The sequence below is a fragment of the Oncorhynchus mykiss genome, chromosome 3, assembly GCF_057628025.1.
Source record: "Oncorhynchus mykiss isolate SJ-2025 chromosome 3, ASM5762802v1, whole genome shotgun sequence".
In the NCBI taxonomy this organism is placed as follows: Eukaryota; Metazoa; Chordata; class Actinopteri; order Salmoniformes; family Salmonidae; genus Oncorhynchus; species Oncorhynchus mykiss.
Window position 1 is genome coordinate 90,250,029 of NC_143024.1, and position 19,503 is coordinate 90,269,531.

Sequence of the window (19,503 nt, forward strand, 5' to 3'; positions counted from 1 at the left end):
AAACAATAAATGCAAACTGAAACGCGACGTTGCTATAGTGCTCACAGGCAACTATACACGGACAAGATCCCACAAAGCACAAAGGGGAAATGGCTGCCTAAATATGATCCCCAATCAGAGACAACGATAAACAGCTGCCTCTGATTGGGAACCACACCAGGCCAACATGGACATACAAAAACCCTAGATGACACACCCTAGTCACACCCCGACCTAACCAACATAGAGAATAAAAAGCTCTCTATGGCCAGGGCGTGACAGGTGGCTACTTTGAAGAATCTAAAATCTATTTTGATTTGTTCAACACTTTTTTGGTTACTACATGATACCATATGTGTTATTTCAAAGTTGTGATGTCTTCGCTATTATTCTACAATGTAGAAAATAGTAAAAACAAAGAAAAACCCTTGAATGAGGTGCTCTAAAACTTTGGACCGGTAGTGTATAGTTCCTTAAACATCCTGTGTTGTGCGTTTGTTCTACTACCAGCTACTGCAGGAATGTCCACTAATGTCAAGCCCATCTTTTTGTGAGAAATTACACTGGTCACCTAAAACATTTATAAAGTATAAATAACACTCACTTTAAGATTAGAGACTGGAAAAAATACTTTAGTAATTATTAGTAAACGGTTTATTAATGTGGCATAATGCTTAATAAATGGCGAACACAATTTATAAATATCTTAAAAATGGTTTATTACGGAGCCTTAGAAAAAAGAAGAAAATCATTGAATAAATTCCTTATAGGCTTATTTAATATCTTATAACAGCTTAACTACATATTTCTAAATGGTGCTTGTGTGACAGGTTAAAGGAAATATTCATAGCCTGTTATACATTAAAAAGTATTAGTAAGTTCATAGTATGTGAAGATCTTAAAACATCTAAGGTTAAAAAGATGCATTCAGTATTAGTTGATAGAGATTGATAACATTCATATAATTGTGTTAAAGTTAAAATCTGTCAAAGGGTACGAATTGTGAGAGTAATGTGTAAACGTTATATTGATTACTTTATTTTGTGGTGCCTAAAAGTGTTAATCTGTGATCTACGAAATGCTCTTAATCTATGAGCCGGAGATCGATTGCTCTGGTCTCCACCCATATTCCTGGGGAAAATCGCGGTATTTTCTCATTGAACCAAACGTTGAATTGAGAATACAACACCGTATCACTCTCGTGATTATTTCTCCCCTGTTTTCAGGGGCGTAACACTTGTCAAGTGTTCCTCCCTGCCAACTTTGCTAAATTTTTAAATATTAGGCTACATATAATTCAATAGAATAAAACAGAGAGAGCGAGAAGGAGAGAGAGAGACGGCCAGTTCCTTCATGTTTTGGCTGTACAGCCAATGGCTACAATAAGGAACTGGCCGTCTCTCTCTCTCTCTCTCTCTCTCTCTCTCTCTCTCTCCTTCTCGCTCTCTCTGTTTTCCTTTATTGAATTCAATATACAACTTTCTGTGTTTGTCAAAGAACGATACCGGGACTATTTTATGTGGATGAGTATAGATTTCCAGCACGTGCTTCATTTGACAGTGCCACTTGCTAATGCTAATGCCAAGAAGTTAAATGGAGTACCAAAGTACGAGTCATACTACTCATAAAACCTAGAGGTCAAACAGGGAAGTGGTTCTAATTGTTTTTCTACCATTCCTTTTTCCCATAGGGGATTTTAGAAACACTTAAATTATGGGATGTGTTTTGTGAAAGTTTACACTGGCATGACGTTTTGATAACTGTGTAACTATCTCTCTTTTTATCAATATATTTGCTTGTTTTTACCCGGTCGGAGGCCGAGCAGTTGTCATACCAGGTAGTGATGCAACTCGTCAGGATGCTCTCGATGGTGCAGCTGTAAAACCTTTTGAGGATCTACTGTAGTATGCTCAGATGCCATGTCTATGTTGAATCGTTTATCATCCGGAAAACAGAATAGGAGTGACCTACCATTGGAGGCATTTATGTTATTACAGAGAATCATGGGTGGATTGACCATCTCTCAATTCTGGCAAATGCCAGAAGGGCCGGACGATCTTGTGCACTCTCTTCAAACAATAGCATGGTATTCTTTCACTGTAATAGCTACTGTAAATTGGACAGTGCAGTTAGATTAAACAATCATTTAAGCTTTCTGCCAATATCAGATATGTCTATGTCCTGGGAAATATTCTTGTTACTTACAATGTCATGCTAATCGCATTAGCGCACATTAGCTCAACCGTCCCAAGGGTGGGACAGCGATCTGTAGAGATCCTTAAGAGGTTTTAATAAACCAATTAGGCACATTTGGGCAGTCTTGATACAACATTTTGAACAGATATGAAATGGTTCATTGGATCAGTCTAAAACTTTGCACATACACTGCTGCCTTCTAGTTGCCAAAATCTAAATTGTGCCTGGGCTGGAATAATACATTATGGCCTTTCTCTTGCATTTCAAAGATGATGATACAACATAAAAATGTGTTTTTCTTTGTATTATCTTTAAAACAGATCTAATGTGTTATATTCTCCTACATTCATTTCACATTTCCACAAACTTCAAAGTGTTTCCTTTCAAATTATATCAATAAAATGCATATCCTTGTTTCAGGTCCTGAGCTACATGCAGTTAGATTTGAATATGTAATTTTAGGCGAAAATTGGGGGTGAAAAGGGTCCTTAAGAGGTTTTAAGGGCTTGTAAGTAAGCATTTCACAAGGTCTACTACACCTGTTGTATTCGGTGCTGTGACAAATACAATTTGATTTGAATTGAATTCTGACAGGTTCAGCGTCCTCCACCCACTGGAGCGCAGCTACTATCGTCAACAGTTAAACAGAGTATACTGCCTCCTTGAGGTTATCAAACGAGTGTCATTTAATTGATTATTTTGTGTGAACGTATTGATTTTTTTATGAACCATTAATTCATGTCCATCATGCTACATATCGCACAGGTGAGTTCATAAACTCAGCACAGGAGAGGCATGCATGAGCCGGAGAAAGACGGAAAAGACCGAATGCATTGCATTGTGGGAAAAAGGAGCTAGTCGCCATCTTGCTTTAGCGCCGCAAGTTATCAGGGTAGAATAATAACCACGTTTGAATGAATATTTTTGAGACATACGAGTGTTTTAACAATTCAATTTGAGCATATATTGCAGGTAGTGGGGTGTACGAGTGCGTAGGTGGAACACCGTGTTGTTTATTTTGAATATTTCCGACTTTTAGAAGTAGTTAACTGGGATTTTTTTTTTACTTGAGGTGATCATGGGTCGATCTAGAAGTCGCAGTTCGTCCCGTTCCAAACACTCCAAAAGCAGCAAGCACAGCAAAAAACGGAGCCGGTCGCGTTCACGGGACAAAGAGAGGACCAAGAAACGATCCAAGTCCCGTGAAGCGAAGAGGAACCGGCGCAGAGAATCACGTTCTCGTTCCCGGTCAGCTACAGCATCGACCCGTAGGGAAAGGGAGAGAGCGGTCACACCGCCGGAGAGAATTGACATATTCGGCAGGACACTGAGCAAGAGAAGCGCCTTGGACGAAAAACAGAGAAAAGAGGAAGAGGAGAAGAAAGTCGAAATGGAAAGACAGAGGAAGATGTAAGTTGTAGCTCAATATTTTAGCCATAATACAAGACATGTTTGATTAGTAGGTAACTAGCTTGCTAATACAAACATATATTGGCGCTTACTTTCTGGCTACATGAGTTAATTAGCTAGAATGCTAACAGACATACACACAGGAATAAGCGCAAAGCTGGCTACTAAATACGTGCATTGAGGAGGCCCTAGTCAGCAGCTATACCAGCCTGCACCATTAGACAACTGGCTAGCTAGCTAAGTCACTTGGCTGCAATTCATTTGTCTTTAACCTTAAGGAATGTATAGATTTAAAATATCTTTCTTTTATGCACATTTATGTTAGTTGTGCAGTTGTGCGTCTCGGTGCCAATCTGGTTGGCCATTTGTCATGCATCACAAATCAACGACCTAGTGTCATGATTTTGGCCTACAGCGGTTTATCTTACTAGCCTAGCTATGTAGCCTCGCTTATGTGTCCTCGAAAAGATTTGTCTACAACATCCCTCATGCAAGCTGTGAGTTATGTGAGACATTATGGCCAAATCTAGTCAAATAAATATAAATCCATGATATAGGCCTTGTCACTGGTAAACTGTGTCACCTGTCAAATTAAACATGTCTGGTACCTATGCCCCTCTGGTTTTCAACCACTGAAGTCAAACCACATGATGTTCATCTGGCCGCAGACACTATAATATGTACTTGTGTCAGTCCAAATTAGCATTCTGGGTGAGAGACTTATGATAAGCCACAGTCCAGTCGGGAAATGTAACAAATGAACACCCAGAGGCACAGCTACTTCTGTTGTCTGTTTCAGAACCACATTCCTTTACATGTCACACTGCGTTATCCATGCTTGTTGCACATTGCAAAACCCTGTGGCGTTACCATTTTTTTATAGTGCAATTCAAGGGATGAAAAATGTTTGACTTTTCTGCTTCAGCGAGCACTTCCGCATAATAACACCCTCCGTTGTTTGTAGTTAGATGATGTTGGTCTGACAGAGAAATTAAGACATGGGGGAACTTGGGCACCTTTTGGCCAGAGGCCGATCGACGCTCGATACCAACAACACCGTGAACTACACCTGGACTGCTGTGTGGGCTTTTACTGCCCAGCCACAGGGTCACTTAACCTGCCACACAATGTCCAATCGAGACACGGACACCAGATAAGGATACTGGTTTTAGATTTCCTGGTAGTCGTGTGTAACCAAACCACATGAAATCAGAGAGCGGGACAGTGTTGTGTTTTTAAGTCGTGCCTGAAGCAATGTGACAACAACGACCCCCGATAGCCACGTCCTGTTGATAGTGCAGCTGAAACAGTTTAAAAGCATTTGAACAGTAAACAGGACGCCTGCCTTGTGTTCGTGTGCGCGACCAGACCTACCCCCCCCCCCCCCGGGCATGCCGTTTGAACTGACCCACACCTACGTTTAACCCCCCCAGTTCTCTGCTGCTCTGGACAAGCTGACTTCCACCAAACGGGCGGGGGAGGGGGGGGTTGTCATGTGTCACATCAGGTCCCCCCCTCATCTCCTGTTGTCAATGGGTCAAATCTGTTTCCACACACACGTTTTATGTTAAGTACATATGTCATAATGACATGCTGCAATTCCTGAATCACTGAAACACCTTTTTTTCCCCTTTCTTAAAAAAAAAACATATAGCAGCTTTATAACCCTGATAAACTTACAAATGCACAATTCCCGGAGTTTGGAGCTAGGAACACAAGCATTTCGCTACACCCGCAATAACATCTGCTAAATATGTTGTATGTGACAATAACATTTGATTTGTTCCTATAGCAATGTCTGACTTTTATATATGTGTGTGTGTGTATATATATATATATATATATATATAATATATATATATATTTTTTTTTTTTAAAGTTACATTGATTCAACAGTAACCTGATTATGCATTGATCGTATCATATCACTTGTGCCACCGTGTCAGCAACCCTCCCCTCTTTCTCTCGCCACCCTTGCCGTGCAGCCGGCAGGTGGAGATAGAGGAGAAGCTGATCGAGGAGGAGACGGCGCGTCGCGTGGAGGAACTGGTGGCCAAGCGGGTGGAGGAGGAGCTGGAGAAACGTAGAGACGAGATCGAGCGGGAGGTGCTGCGACGTGTGGAGGAGGCCAAGCGCATCATGGAGCACCAGCTGTTGGAGGAGCTGGAGAAACAGAGGCAGACGGAGCTACAGGCCCAGAAGGCCAGAGAGGTAACGCTCGGTCGTTGGGAATGCAGGCACCCCCACCTCTACCCCGCCCCACTACTGCCTTCTCTGGCAAGTGGGGTCCCCCCCCAAACTGGCCATGACATATTTCACTGCTCCAGGGAGGGTGAGCGGGTAGGACACGGCTGCTGAGGCTCAGGATAGTTGGGTTGGGTTGGAGCTCTGTGTTTTAAGGGTAGTAGACTGAAGGTTGGGTTAGAGCTCTGTGCTTTAAGGGTAGTAGACAGAAGGTTGGGTTAGAGCTCTGTGCTTTAAGGGTAGTAGACTGAAGGTTGGGTTAGAGCTCTGTGCTTTAAGGGTAGTAGACTGGGGGTTTCTAAATGGGGAAGTTAAACGGCCAATATTTGGCAGTGGACAGTCAAGACAGGCAGGATTAATTTGAGACTTTTGAACATGGCCGAGTTATGACAATTTACTGACCTCATCCCTTCATTTGCTGTCATCATTCTCCCCCCCTCCTTCCACATTCATACATTCCTATTCAGAATGACTATTTTACTTAGTAATGTTTATTTTTTATTTTTTTTACTTTCATTATTGTAAATATCTCAAAAAAATAAAGCTATTTTTTTCAAATTGACATTTCATTTTCAGTAACTGTCTCTGTGTCCAACATTCAGTGAAATGTTTTATTTTGCTCGGGCAGGCAGAGACTACACCTATACGGGTCCATCCACTAACCAATAGCGATGGAGAAACTTGGGCTTTATTAGTTACAAATCAGGCCCTTTTTTTTTTTAGCCCAGTAGTTTATTTTAATTCTGTAACAGTACATGTATTCATACTGGACCTTTCGGGACGGGGACCTCGATTTGTTCCGCACTTTGAACCCGATTGAATATATATATTTTTTAAAACGCTAGGCCTATAGGCTATGCCTACGCTACGTTGTATATTTCTTGTGTAAATATGTGCTGGGGAGAAGGAAAAAAAACATTTCAGGCTATTCTGTTGAAATAACTAGAGCCTATGAACACGTTGTAATCAAAAATTTAATCTTCTTCGTTGGCGAATTTCAAACTGTTGCTTTTGTCAGGCGCAGCCGGGAACTAGTTCTGTACGATGGCGAGCGGTGGGAGTCGATAAACCAGAATAGTTTTAAATCTTCAGTTTGGGGACGTTTTTAGGCTTCCCAGTAGATTACAACGGTCGATGGGCAGAGTGAATGTCACCACTGTTCACCCAAGAAACGCCTTTAGCAGCTGCCAACACTAAACACGTTGAAACATTTACGCCGACATCACCTCCGTATGCCTACCACCGGGGGAAAAAATAAAATCAGTATTCAAGCAGCCCTCCACAGCTGATTCTGACTGGGCCAAAGAAATTACTAGCGATAGGTATGTTTATAGCTGTGGACATGTGCCCAGTCCAGATGGTTGAAAAATAACAGGGGTGTTAACGGGGGTTAGCGCCTCGTGAAAGTGCTCGCGCCACGTTACGAACTTCGCCCACTCACATCCATTTCAGCAAACGCGTAGTACCAGCTCTATATAAGCAAAGCTAAAAGCCCAAGCTGTCCACGAATCGGCCCAATGCACCCCGTGTTCCACTTCCTACAGATGGCTGGACCTCCAGGGCTACAGCGAGCATCTTAACGGTGACAGCCCATCACATTACCCCCGGAGTGGAAGATGAGAACTATGTGCTACTACAGACAAGCTGTCTTTTATGAGTCACACAAACGCGCATTCTAGCGTGGGTCCTATACAATATCTGAGCCGTGTGTTTACATGTTGATTTCACACGCGTATCCCTCTTTTATTTTAGTGTTGTTGATGAGTAATTGTGTTTTCATTTTAAAGTGTTCAATATGCCTGATTTGTCCGTTCATCGGGCATGTGACTCACGATCATATACTGCGCTTAGAAAAAGGTAATTTCCCCCTTTTTGATACTGAAAGTTATCAGATATTCAACCAAAACCTAATATCGGATAAAGAGAACCCGAGTGAACAGATAAAACAACAATTACATTCTAGAACCAGCTGTTCCGGGAAGACTTTAAACGGGTCAACATTCACAAGGCCGCAGGGCCAGATGGATTACCACGGGACGTGTACTGCGAGCATGCGCTGACCAACTGGCAAGTGTCTTCACTGACATTTTCAACCTCTACCTGTCCGAGTCTGTAATGCCCACATGTTTTAAAAATAACACCATAGTGCCTGTGCCCAAGAACACTAAGGTAACCTGCCATGAAGTGCTTTGAAAGGCTGGTCATGGCTCACATCAAGACCATTATCCCAGAAACCCTAGACCCACTCCAATTTGCATACCGCCCCAACAGATCCATAGGTGATGCAATCTCTATTGCACTCCACACTGCCCTTTCCCACCTGGACAAAAGGAAAGCCTACATGAGAATGCTTTTCAGTGACTACAGCTCAGCGTTCAACACCATAGTGCCCTCAAAGCTCATCAATAAGCTAAGGACCCTGGGACTAAACACCTCCCTCTGCAACTGGATCCTGGACTTCCTGATGGGCCGCCCCAAGGTGGTAAGGATAGGTAAAAACACATCTGCCACCCTGATCCTCAACACGGGGGCCCCTCAGGCGTGCGTGCTCAGTCCCCTCCTGTACTCCCTGTTCACTCATGACAGCACGGTCAGGCACGACTCCAACACCATCATTAAGATTGCTGTTGACACAACAGTGGTACCGACAACGACGAGACAGCCTATAGAGAGGACGACAGAGAGAGACCTGGCCGTGTGGTGCCAGGACAACAACATCTCCCTCAATGTGATCAAGACAAAGGAGATGATAGTGGACTACAGGAAAAAGAACCGAGCACATCTCAATTCTCATCGACGAGGGTGCAGTGGAGCAGGTTGAGAGCTTCCAAGTTCCTTGGTGTCCACATCACCAACAAACTAACATGGTCCAAGCACACCAAGACAGTAGTGAAGAGGGCATGACAAAACCTACCCCCCCCCCCCCCCTCCCCCCTCAGGAGGGGGGAATAGGTTAATAACTCTACCTACATGTACATATTACCTCATCTAACCGGTGCCCTGCACATTGACTCTGTACCCCCCTGTATATATCCTCTATATCCTCCACGTTGACTCTATACCGTAACACCCTGTATATAGCCTCCACGTTGACTCTATACCGTAACACCCTGTATATAGCCTCCACGTTGACTCTATACCGTAACACCCTGTATATAGCCTCCACATTGACTCTATACCGTAACACCCTGTATATAGCCTCCACATTGACTCTGTACCGTAATACCCTGTATATAGCCTCCACATTGACTCTGTACCAGTACCCCCTGTATATAGCCTCCACATTGACTCTGTACCAGTATCCCCTGTATATAGCCTCCACATTGACTCTGTACAGGTACTCCCTGTATATAGCCTCCACATTGACTCTGTACCGGTACCCCCTGTATATAGCCTCCACATTGACTCTGTACCAGTATCCCCTGTATATAGCCTCCACATTGACTCTGTACAGGTACTCCCTGTATATAGCCTCCACATTGACTCTGTACCGGTACCCCCTGTATATATCCTCCACATTGACTCTGTACCGTAACACCCTGTATATAGCCTCCACACTTACTCTGTACCGTAATACCCTGTATATATCCTCCACATTGACTCTGTACCGTAACACCCTGTATATAGCCTCCACATTGACTCTAACGTGTCTGTATTTTTTTAAACTGCATTGTTGGTTAAGGGGCTCGTAATCAGCATTTCACTGTGAGGTCTACTACACCTGTTGTATTCAGCATTTCACTGTGAGGTCTACTACACCTGTTGTATTCAGCATTTCACTGTAAGGTCTACTACACCTGTTGTATTCAGCATTTCACTGTAAGGTCTACTACACCTGTTGTATTCAGTATTTCACTGTGAGGTCTACTACACCTGTTGTATTCAGCATTTCACTGTAAGGTCTACTACACCTGTTGTATTCAGCATTTCACTGTGAGGTCTACTACACCTGTTGTATTCAGCATGTGACTAACATTTGATTATTTTATTTCATAAACAAAGTTATGCAGCATCCAATTTCCCTGTGTGAAAAAGTAATTGCCCCCCAGATACTCAATAAGTGGTTGAGCCACCTTTAGCTGAAATGACTCCAACCAAACGCTTCCTTTAGTTGATCAGTCTCTCACTTCGTTGTGGAGTGATTCTGGCCCCCACTTCCATGCAGCACTGCTTTAACTCAGCGAGGTTTGTGGGTTATTTTTTTTAAAAGCATGAACTGCTCATTTTGAGTCCTGCTACAACATCTAAATTGGGATTAGGCCTGTACTTTGACTCCCAAACTTCAAATGTGTTACTTCTATAGCCATCTGCATGTAGATTTGTTGATTTGTGTGCTTTGGATCATTGTCTTGCTGAGCAGTTCATGTTTGAAAACCCACAAATGTCGCTGAGTTAAAGCAGTGCTGTATGGAAGAGTGGGACAGAATTCCACCACAGCGACGTGAGAGACTGATCAACAACTACAGGAAGTGTTTGGTTGTAGCTGAAGGTGACATAACCAGTTAAATCAAATGTTTTTGGTCACAGGGTTAGTAGATGTTATTGGTTAGTAGATGTTATTGGTCACATACACATGGTTAGTAGATGTTATTGGTCACAGGGTTAGTAGATGTTATTGGTCACGGGGTTAGTAGATGTTATTGGTCACAGGGTTAGTAGATGTTATTGGTCACAGGGTTAGTAGATGTTATTGGTCACACAGGGTTAGTAGATGTTATTGGTCACACAGGGTTAGTAGATGTTATTGGTCACACAGGGTTAGTAGATGTTAATGGTCACACAGGGTTAGTAGATGTTATTGGTCACAGGGTTAGTAGATGTTATTGGTCACACAGGGTTAGTAGATGTTAATGGTCACACAGGGTTAGTAGATGTTAATGGTCACACAGGGTTAGTAGATGTTAATGGTCACACAGGGTTAGTAGATGTTATTGGTCACACAGGGTTAGTAGATGTTATTGGTCACACAGGGTTAGTAGATGTTAATGGTCACACAGGGTTAGTAGATGTTAATGGTCACAGGGTTAGTAGATGTTATTGGTCACACAGGGTTAGTAGATGTTAATGGTCACAGGGTTAGTAGATGTTAATGGTCACAGGGTTAGTAGATGTTAATGGTCACAGGGTTAGTAGATGTTAATGGTCACAGGGTTAGCAGATGTTAATGGTCACATAGTTAGATGTTATTGGTCACAGGGTTAGCAGATGTTAATGCGAGTGTAGCGAAATGCTTGTGCTTCTAGTTCCGACCATGCAGTAATATCTAACAAGTAATCTAACAATTTCACTACAACTACCTAATACACACAAATCTAAAGGGACGGAATAAGAATATGTACATATACATAGAGAGATGTCTGAGCGGCATAGGCAAGGTGCAATAGATGGTATAAAATACAGTACATACGTATGAGATGAGTAATATGTTAACATTTATTGAAGTGGCATTATTTAAAGTGGCTAGTGATACTCATCACTGGCCATGTAATAAAATGTATGTTAGCATCAGCCTCTGAGTTAGTGATTGCTGCTTATCAGTCTGATGGCCTTGAGGTAGAAGCTGTTTTTCAGTCTCTCGGTCTCAGCTTTGATTCACCTGTACTGACCTCGCCTTCTGGGTGGTAGCTGGGTGAACAGGCAATGGCTCGGGTGGTGGATGTCCTTGATGATGTTTTTGGCCTTCCTGTGACATCGGGTGGTGTAGGTGTCCTGGAGGGCAGCTAGTTTGACCTCACTACCCTCTGGAGAGCCTTACGGTTGAGGGCGGTGCAGTTGCCGTACCAGGTTGTGATACAGCCCGACAGGATGCTCTCGATTGTGCATCTGTAAAAGTTTACCTCCTGAGGTTGAAGAGGCGTTGCTGCGCCTTCTTCACCACGCTGTCTGTGTGGGTGGACCATTTTTCAGTTTGTCCGTGATGTGAACGCCGAGGAACGTTCCACTTCCTCTCCGCTACTGTCCGGTGTCCGTGATGTGAACGGCGAGGAACGTTCCACTTCCTCTCCGCTACTCTCCGGTGTCCGTGATGTGAACGGCGAGGAACGTTCCACTTCCTCTCCGCTACTGTCCGGTGTCCGTGATGTGTACGCCGAGGAACTTTCCACTTCCTCTCCGCTACTGTCCTGTGTACGCCGAGGAACGTTCCACTTCCTCTCCGCTACTGTCCTGTGTACGCCGAGGAACTTTCCACTTCCTCTCCGCTACTGTCCTGTGTACGCCGAGGAAAGTTCCACTTCCTCTCCGCTACTGTCCGGTGTACGCCGAGGAACTTTCCACTTCCTCTCCACTACTGTCCGGTGTCCGTGATGTGACTGGTTTTCTCTTTGTAGTCCGTTATTTGCTGTTGACCCTGCCACATACGTCTCGTGTCTTGAGCCGTTGAATTGCGACTCCATTTTGTACCTACCCTGACATTTATGGTGTGTCTGGGGGGGCGTTACTTTTTCACATCGGGGCATTGGGTGTTGCATAACTTTTTGTTAAATTTTTTTTGTTGTTGATTAATTTAACTAAACTCAGGTTCTCTTTATCTAATATTTGGTTTTGGTTGAAGATCTGATAACATTCAGTATTAAAAAGGGGAAACAATTTTTTCCCGCCACTCTATAATGGCATCAGAAATAACAAACACTGGATTTTCTTAAATAAAAAAAAGCACAACTACCTCTTGGCATTCCATTTTCCCGCTGTACCGAACCCGAACCCCAAAATGACAGTACGTACCGACGGCAAGTAGCCTGGCGGGTAGGAGAGTTGGACAAGTTGCTAGATCGAATCCCCGAGCTGACAAGGTAAAAATCCGTCCTTCTGCCCCTGAACAAGGCAGTTAACCCACTGTTCCCCTGAACAAGGCAGTTGACCCACTGTTCCCCTGAACAAGGCAGTTAACCCACTGTTCCCCTGAACAAGGCAGTTGACCCACTGTTCCCCTGAACAAGGCAGTTAACCCACTGTTCCCCTGAGCAAGGCAGTTAACCCCGGGTGCCGAATGACGTGGATGTCGATTTTTAAGGCAGCCCCCCGCACCTCTGATTCAGAGGTCAACATTTCAGTTGAATGCATTCAGTTGTACATCTGACTAGGTTTCCCACTTTCTCTTAACAGTGACACCCCCCCCCCCCCCCCCCCCCCCCCAAAAAAAAAAAACGACGATCCGTTCTCGAACCCTGACCCCAAAACAACAATACGTACCGAACCGTGGGTTTGGTGAACCGTTACCCCTAGTTTGGACTCCCGAGTAAGCACAGCGGTCTCGGGCACTGCATCTCATTGTAAGTAATAATTTGTTTTTAACTGACTTGCCTGGTTAAATCAAAAATAGTTTAGTTCTTAGTGGTTCTTTCGGTTTGTGTGGTCTATAATCTTCTCGGTAGATTGAGAGACTGGGAATAGACGACATATTGGTGAGGCTAGCACCTCCCCCAGGCTTAATTTAATGAGGGTCGGGTTCGTCTATAGTACTGTAATAATGTTCTGTGAATGAGGTGGAGCAGCCACAGTGATCGACCGGTGGCTCAGTACTAATCGGGTGAGAAGTGGCCCCAGTGCACCTCACTGAGCTACCCCCTCCCCCACCATTGAACTTATTCAGACTCCCCCCCCCCCCCTCTTTTCCAGATGCAGCAGTAGACCTCTCACTCCACGGCGCTTTCTGTTTTTGAATAGATAGAGCAGCCACCGCTAATTTAAAAGTACACGATTACATACACAATTTAGTTTAGTGTGTCCAATAAATTATATTATCATCGTCCTCTCTTTTGAATCTTTGTTTTGAATAGCTCCTGTTTTAGAAGGCATCTGTTCTGGGATACGTAACGGTGAAGGACCATTTCCTGTTTCCTGTTTGCAAGGTCAACGATCTCTGGTCTAACTGTTAATGCTACTTATTTAATATTCATTTTTTAAAATTTTTATGTTGAAACTAACACGTTTTTAAAGAATAAACAACCGCAGCAAATGTTCTTTATTTGATTTGACGTCCTCATGACTTGCTTCTCTTTAGGGGTGTTTTTTTAAAATTTTAATTAATTTTAATTTTGATTTCTGGACCCAACTTGTGTTAACACCATTTGACCTGAACTGGCCTGCGGACAGCCCCCAGCTGCCAGCTCATGTGCCGTGTTCAGGCCTCCGCCACACTGTACTGTACTCTACTGCTGCGGTATGTTGTCTCCATGTGAACTGAGGACAGAGAGCGAGAGAGACGCTTTAAAGAGTGCAAGCTGCGCGGCAGACTAGCAGTACACAGATCCAGTTTTAAAGAGGAAGGCGGCAGACTAGCAGTACACAGATCAGTTTTAAAGAGGAATGCCACAGACGAGCAGTACACAGATCAGTTTTAAAGAGGAATGCCACAGACGAGCAGTACACAGATCAGTTTTAAAGAGGAAGACCACAGGCGAGCCGGGCACATTTTGGTGTATGGTACCCCCCTCCCCAGGAGCGCTTCTTTCTCTGCAGGGGACACAGTCTGGACGAGACAGTAAATATTCAACTGTTTTAATGCTGAATGCTTTCACCAGTTGTGTAGGTACACAGGCAAGGGAAATGCGTAGGTACACGTGCATTGGTGAGCCAAAACTATTCACTCCTTTTAATGTTTAAAAAAAAATAATCATTTTTCTCTTGCTTGAAGAAGCAAATAGATTTTTATTTTATTTTTAGAATGTTTGTTTTGATATCTACTGTGTAAGTGTGACGAGTGGGTTTCCCCTCTCTCTATTATCTTTAATGTCTGAATGATCCAGAGAAGGCTACAAGTCTTATTGAGTGACTCTTGTATGGGCAGGGCTTCTCTTTCCCTGTGTGTTCTGAAAGCATTCTGCTTGACAGAGAGAAGAACGTGGTGGGGGAGAGGCTGGTTGTGGTGGGGGAGAGGCTGGTTGTGGTGGGGGAGAGGCTGGTTGTGGTGGGGGAGAGGCTGGTTGTGGTGGGGGAGAGGCTGGTTGTGGTGGGGGAGAGGCTGGTTGTGGTGGGGGAGAGGCTGGTTGTGACACTCCTTTGTGTGGGGTGAAGATGAGTGACTGTGCCCACGTGTGTTGAGAGGCCAATAATGTATACTTGGGAGTGTGGTGGGTGTGTGTGTTGGGAGTGGGTGTGTGTGTTGGGAGTGGGTGTGTGTGTTGGGAGTGGGTGTGTGTGTGTTGGGAGTGGGTGTGTGTGTGTTGGGAGTGGGTGTGTGTGTGTTGGGAGTGGGTGTGTGTGTGTTGGGAGTGTGTGTGTGTGTGTTGGGAGTGTGTGTGTTGGGAGTGTGTGTGTGTGTTGGGAGTGTGTGTGTGTGTGTGTGTGTGTGTTGGGAGTGTGTGTGTGTGTGTTGGGAGTGTGTGTGTGTGTGTTGGGAGTGTGTGTGTGTGTGTTGGGAGTGTGTGTGTGTGTGGGGATGTGGTGCGGCCGTATCCTGTGCTAACATGGCATTGTGTCTTCAGGAGGAAGAACGATCCAAACGGGACGAGCTGGAGAAAATCCTGGAGGAGAATAACCGCAAGATCGCCGACGCTCAGGCCAAGCTGGTAAAACCCCCTGTTTCCTCCTCTCTCTGTTCTGTTCAAACGGGGCAGTTCTGTGATGCAATATGGTCGTTCTTGATATTGAAATACGTGGTCTTCGTAGCTTTCATGCGAAATGTGGTAGTGGCATTTTTTTTGTCGTTATGCCATTTTGAGTGCGTTGACGTAGATTCCCAGGGCTTCTGTGAGAAACGCTACGTTAGTACAACACACTAACGCGTTCTGGCCCCGGCTTTGTATGGACGGTTATCAGTCACCATTAACAACAACTGTTGTTTCCCCTTCGACCGTTTTATTATTCTGTTTCTGAAACTTGACTCATTTTGTAAGATGGGTTTTTATTTTTATTTGGACATGTACATGTCACGATTGTCGTAAACAAGGTGAAAAGCAGCAGCAACAACAACAACAACAACAACAAACTGATTCTAATAACATCTTGGTGTGGCTCAGAAAACATTAACAGCTTTGTGAGCATTTGGCATTGCAGGATCTCTATCCTGACCCTGGTGTGTGTGTGTGGTGTGTGTGTGTGTGTGTGTGTGTGTGTGCGTCCGTCCACCAGGCTGAGGAGCAGTTGCGTATCGTAGAGGAGCAGAGAAAGATTCACGAGGAGAGGATGAAGCTGGATCAGGATCGCCAGCGGCAACAGAAGGAGGAACAGAAAATGATCCTGGGCAAAGGAAAGTCCCGGCCCAAGCTCTCCTTCTCCCTCAAAGCCACCGAATGAGTCTCCCATCCCTTCTCCTGCCCTTCTCATCCCACCCAGCACTCTGCTCCTCCTCCTCCTCCTCCTCTCTGGAACGCTAGCTGTGTGGAAGGCTGAATGAAGGGTAGCCCATGGCACCGTCCTGCTCTACAGACCTTTCCCAACCAAGCCTTGGAGGGAGGCCCACCCACCTTCAAACACCTGTCTCTCCGCTTGACCCCTTTGACCCCCCCCCCCAACACACCCAGTGACTATTGTTTGTGCTTTTTTATTTTAATTTTTAAGGATTTGATCTGTCACTACTTGGTCTTCTTACTGAGGCCCACGAGCGGTTGAGTGACCTCTGTTTCCACAGGGTGTTCTGTTGAAGCGTATTAAAACTGTGGGGTTTAGGAGTTGGCCTAGGTTTTCCTGTTCCGTGTGTGTCTAATGTAGAAAGACGATTTCCCCAAGCAGGGCTAACCTAAAGTGAGGCTGGGCTAACCTAAAGTGATGCTGGAGGCTGGGCTAACCTAAAGTGATGCTGGAGGCTGGGCTAACCTAAAGTGATGCTGGAGGCTAAGCAGGGCTAACCTAAAGTGATGCTGGAGGCTGGGCTACCCTAAAGTGATGCTGGAGGCTAGGCAGGGCTAACCTAAAGTGATGCTGGAGGCTAGGCAGGGCTAACCTAAAGTGATGCTGGAGGCTATGCAGGGCTAACCTGAAGTGATGCTGGAGGCTAGGCAGGGCTAACCTAAAGTGATTCTGGAGGCTAGGCAGGGCTAACCTAAAGTGATGCTGGAGGCTAGACTAAAGTGGCTGCTGGAGGCTAGGCTAACCTAAAGTGATGCTGGAGGCTAGGCTAACCTAAAGTGATGCTGGAGGCTAGGCTAACCTAAAGTGATGCTGGAGGCTAGGCTAACCTATACTCAGTAAAGCACGGTGACCTCCACCTGACAGGTTAATCTTCAACCTCCCCTACACCTCACATCAGATGTTTTTATACTCAACGTTTCTCCTAGATTTAGATTAGCATCAAATACAAAAAACAAAACAGGTGGACGAAGAGACCCTACTGCTGCACGGGGGGGAACCCAGGCCAATTCCCAATCTGCCCATGGAGCTGGCGTTGCAGGGTTGGGACAGGATACGAGTCTCATCTATGGTCAGGAGTGGTGGTGGTGGTGGTGGGGGGGGGGGGAGAGAGACATTTCCTGTATGATGTAATATTTAGAGTCTCTGTCATGTGGTGTCCTACTCTTGTGAGATAATATATGAAATGAATCCAAAACAACCCGGGATTTATTTAATCGTGCATCATTTTACTGAACTGTTACCGTTTTCAATCTGAGTGAATTGACCGTTTCAGACTTCCTGCTCCTTAGCTCGTGTAGTATATTAACACCCCCCCCCCCCCCCCCTCCCCCCTCCCCCTGTTAGGGTCCCCGTCAACTCCCCGTCCAAGTCCAGGTAAGATTGACTAGGTACATGGTTTAGGTCTGACAGAGTGAGAGTGAGTGAGTGAGTGTGTGTGACAGTATGTATGGCTGACCTCTGGTAAAGGGGCTTCATGAGTAAGTGAAATTTGTCTTGTGGTAATTTCCCCCAACTTGTTAGTGGGGGCTGAACAATTTACCAATAAATCCATTGAATGCATACAACTGTCTCGGGATTGTGTCTTCCGTTCAGTGGTTATTTCCCATTGGCCAATTGATGACAAAATGATCTAATTGGTCAAAAGACCAATTATGGAAATATCAGAATTGGGCTGCATGTGTAAACCGCCAATAACCCCATTTCTATGCTAGTGTGAAGTCCATATATTAAAATCAAGAAGGATGTGACGGTAATAGGACGTTTTGGGTACAATTTTATGAACGCTGACATGTGTTCTTTCGACATGGTGTGGTCTATTTCTGTCAGTAACATGTATTATGCGAGAGAATGGCCAGCCAGTTAGCTTAAACGCCTTTATTTGACTAGGCAGTTAAGAACAAATTCTTATTTCCAATGACGGCCTAGGAACAGTGGGTTAAACTGTCTGTTCAGGGGCAGAACGACAGATTTGCACCTTGTCATCTCGGGGTATTTGAACTTGCAACCTTCCGTTTACTAGTCCAACGCTCTAACCACTACGCTACCCTAATGAGCACGATGGTGTGGTTGTGGTCCTCTCACTACGGAAAATCATGCAGTTTATTAGTCTATACAATATCATGTAGTCTAGTTATCAAGCACTGAATCTGCGAGCTGTTGTCTAGAGCGAACGTGTCGAGACCAGAGTGGCCACATTTTGCTGTTTTAAAGCAACCGTTTTTGTAAACAAAACTATTGGTAGAGTTGAAACACATTGAACTTTAGATTTGTATTCGGTACATGAACACGAGTTAAATAAAGGTCAATTTGTTTTTATTTTTGGGGGGTTGTTTTTTTTTTGAGCTCCTACACTGATTATTTCCTCCCCATCAACTCAGTTTGGTGAAAACGCCACTGGTGTGGAAAATGCTCATATTTTCTTCATGTAAATATTATAATATTTGCATGTAAATCTGTCGCCCAATTGGATGGAAAACTAGCTAGTGCATCACTACTTGCTCATGGATTTTCTCATAGGATTTTCCCCAATGAGCCAAATTCCAGGGGATTTTTTTAGTTTAAAAACAACCGTTTTTAACGTTGTGCCCGTTTCATTTATCTGTAACCTTTAGCGTCGATGAACGTTTGAACATCTTGAAGAACAATCTGGCCTTAATGGCCATGTACTCTTATAATCTCCCACCCGGCACAGCCAGAAGAGGACTGGTCACCCCTCAGAGCCTGGTTCCTCTCTAGGTTTCTTTCTAGGTTCCTGCCTTTCTAGGGAGTTTTTTCCTAGCCACGGTGCTTCTACATCTGCAATGCTTTCTGTTTGGGGGTTTTAGGCTGAGTTTCTGTACAGCACTTTGAGATATCAGCTGATGTAAGAAAGGCTTTATAAAGACATTTGATTTATGATAAGATTTATTTGATTTTAGGAATGAAGACGATGAAACAATTAGCATTTTTTAAATAAATTCGTTTGTGTATTTGGACAGTTGATCTTAGCAGTGATGTGAATTCAAGACAATGATTCTTTGGAAGCCGCGAGCTGACTGGAGTCTCGGTCACCGAACTTCCAGGTGGATCACACACAGGACGTCGTGCCAAAAGGTTCAAATGAAATGTTTGACATGACAAATCCTGGACGTGAGAGCTACCGTCCATCCTTAAATAACCACCATGTTCGTGCTGGATGGAACCTCTGCTTTTAAAGCAAACCAGGGTAATTGGAGAGAGTGACGTTCTCTCTCTCGGAACACGCACACAGAAACTAAGAGCCAAGACAAAATATATCACTATTGTAACACATCTGAAAGTACCCATCAGCGTTGAAACGAAGCATTCGGTCGGGGAAGACTTTGAAACATTATAGTATAGGTCACTTTAAATGACAAGTGTGTT

The 19,503-nt window shown here is 44.3% G+C and overlaps 1 protein-coding gene across 3 annotated transcripts; it reads left to right on the forward strand.

Moving 5' to 3' along the window:
- The first annotated feature begins 1,140 nt into the window (after nt 1–1,140).
- LOC110520642 (arginine and glutamate-rich protein 1-B) lies at nt 1,141–17,679 on the forward strand. 3 transcript variants are annotated; one of them, XR_016494882.1, is made up of 5 exons: nt 1,141–3,585; nt 5,532–5,796; nt 15,255–15,338; nt 15,901–16,695; nt 16,852–17,679. XR_016494882.1 is itself a non-coding variant. In XM_036975294.2 (4 exons), the coding sequence occupies exons 1-4, from the start codon at nt 3,254–3,256 to the stop codon at nt 16,063–16,065; spliced, it is 846 nt and encodes a 281-aa protein (XP_036831189.1). In that variant the 5' UTR covers nt 1,141–3,253; the 3' UTR covers nt 16,066–17,679. The 3 variants fall into 3 exon arrangements, 2 of the variants coding, with proteins under 2 accessions (XP_036831189.1, XP_036831190.1); XM_036975294.2 differs by having other exon boundaries at nt 15,901–17,679; XM_036975295.2 differs by having other exon boundaries at nt 5,571–5,796; nt 15,901–17,679.
- The last annotated feature ends 1,824 nt before the right edge of the window (nt 17,680–19,503 follow it).

Bases quoted from the DNA above. Each gene is read 5' to 3' on its own strand.
- LOC110520642 (XM_036975294.2), top strand. From the start codon at position 3,254: ATGGGTCGATCTAGAAGTCGCAGTTCGTCCCGTTCCAAACACTCCAAA. The intron at 3,586-5,531 runs GTAAGTTGTAGC...CCACCGTGTCAG, and splicing joins ATGGAAAGACAGAGGAAGAT to CAACCCTCCCCTCTTTCTCT. The intron at 15,339-15,900 runs GTAAAACCCCCT...TCCGTCCACCAG, and splicing joins CCGACGCTCAGGCCAAGCTG to GCTGAGGAGCAGTTGCGTAT.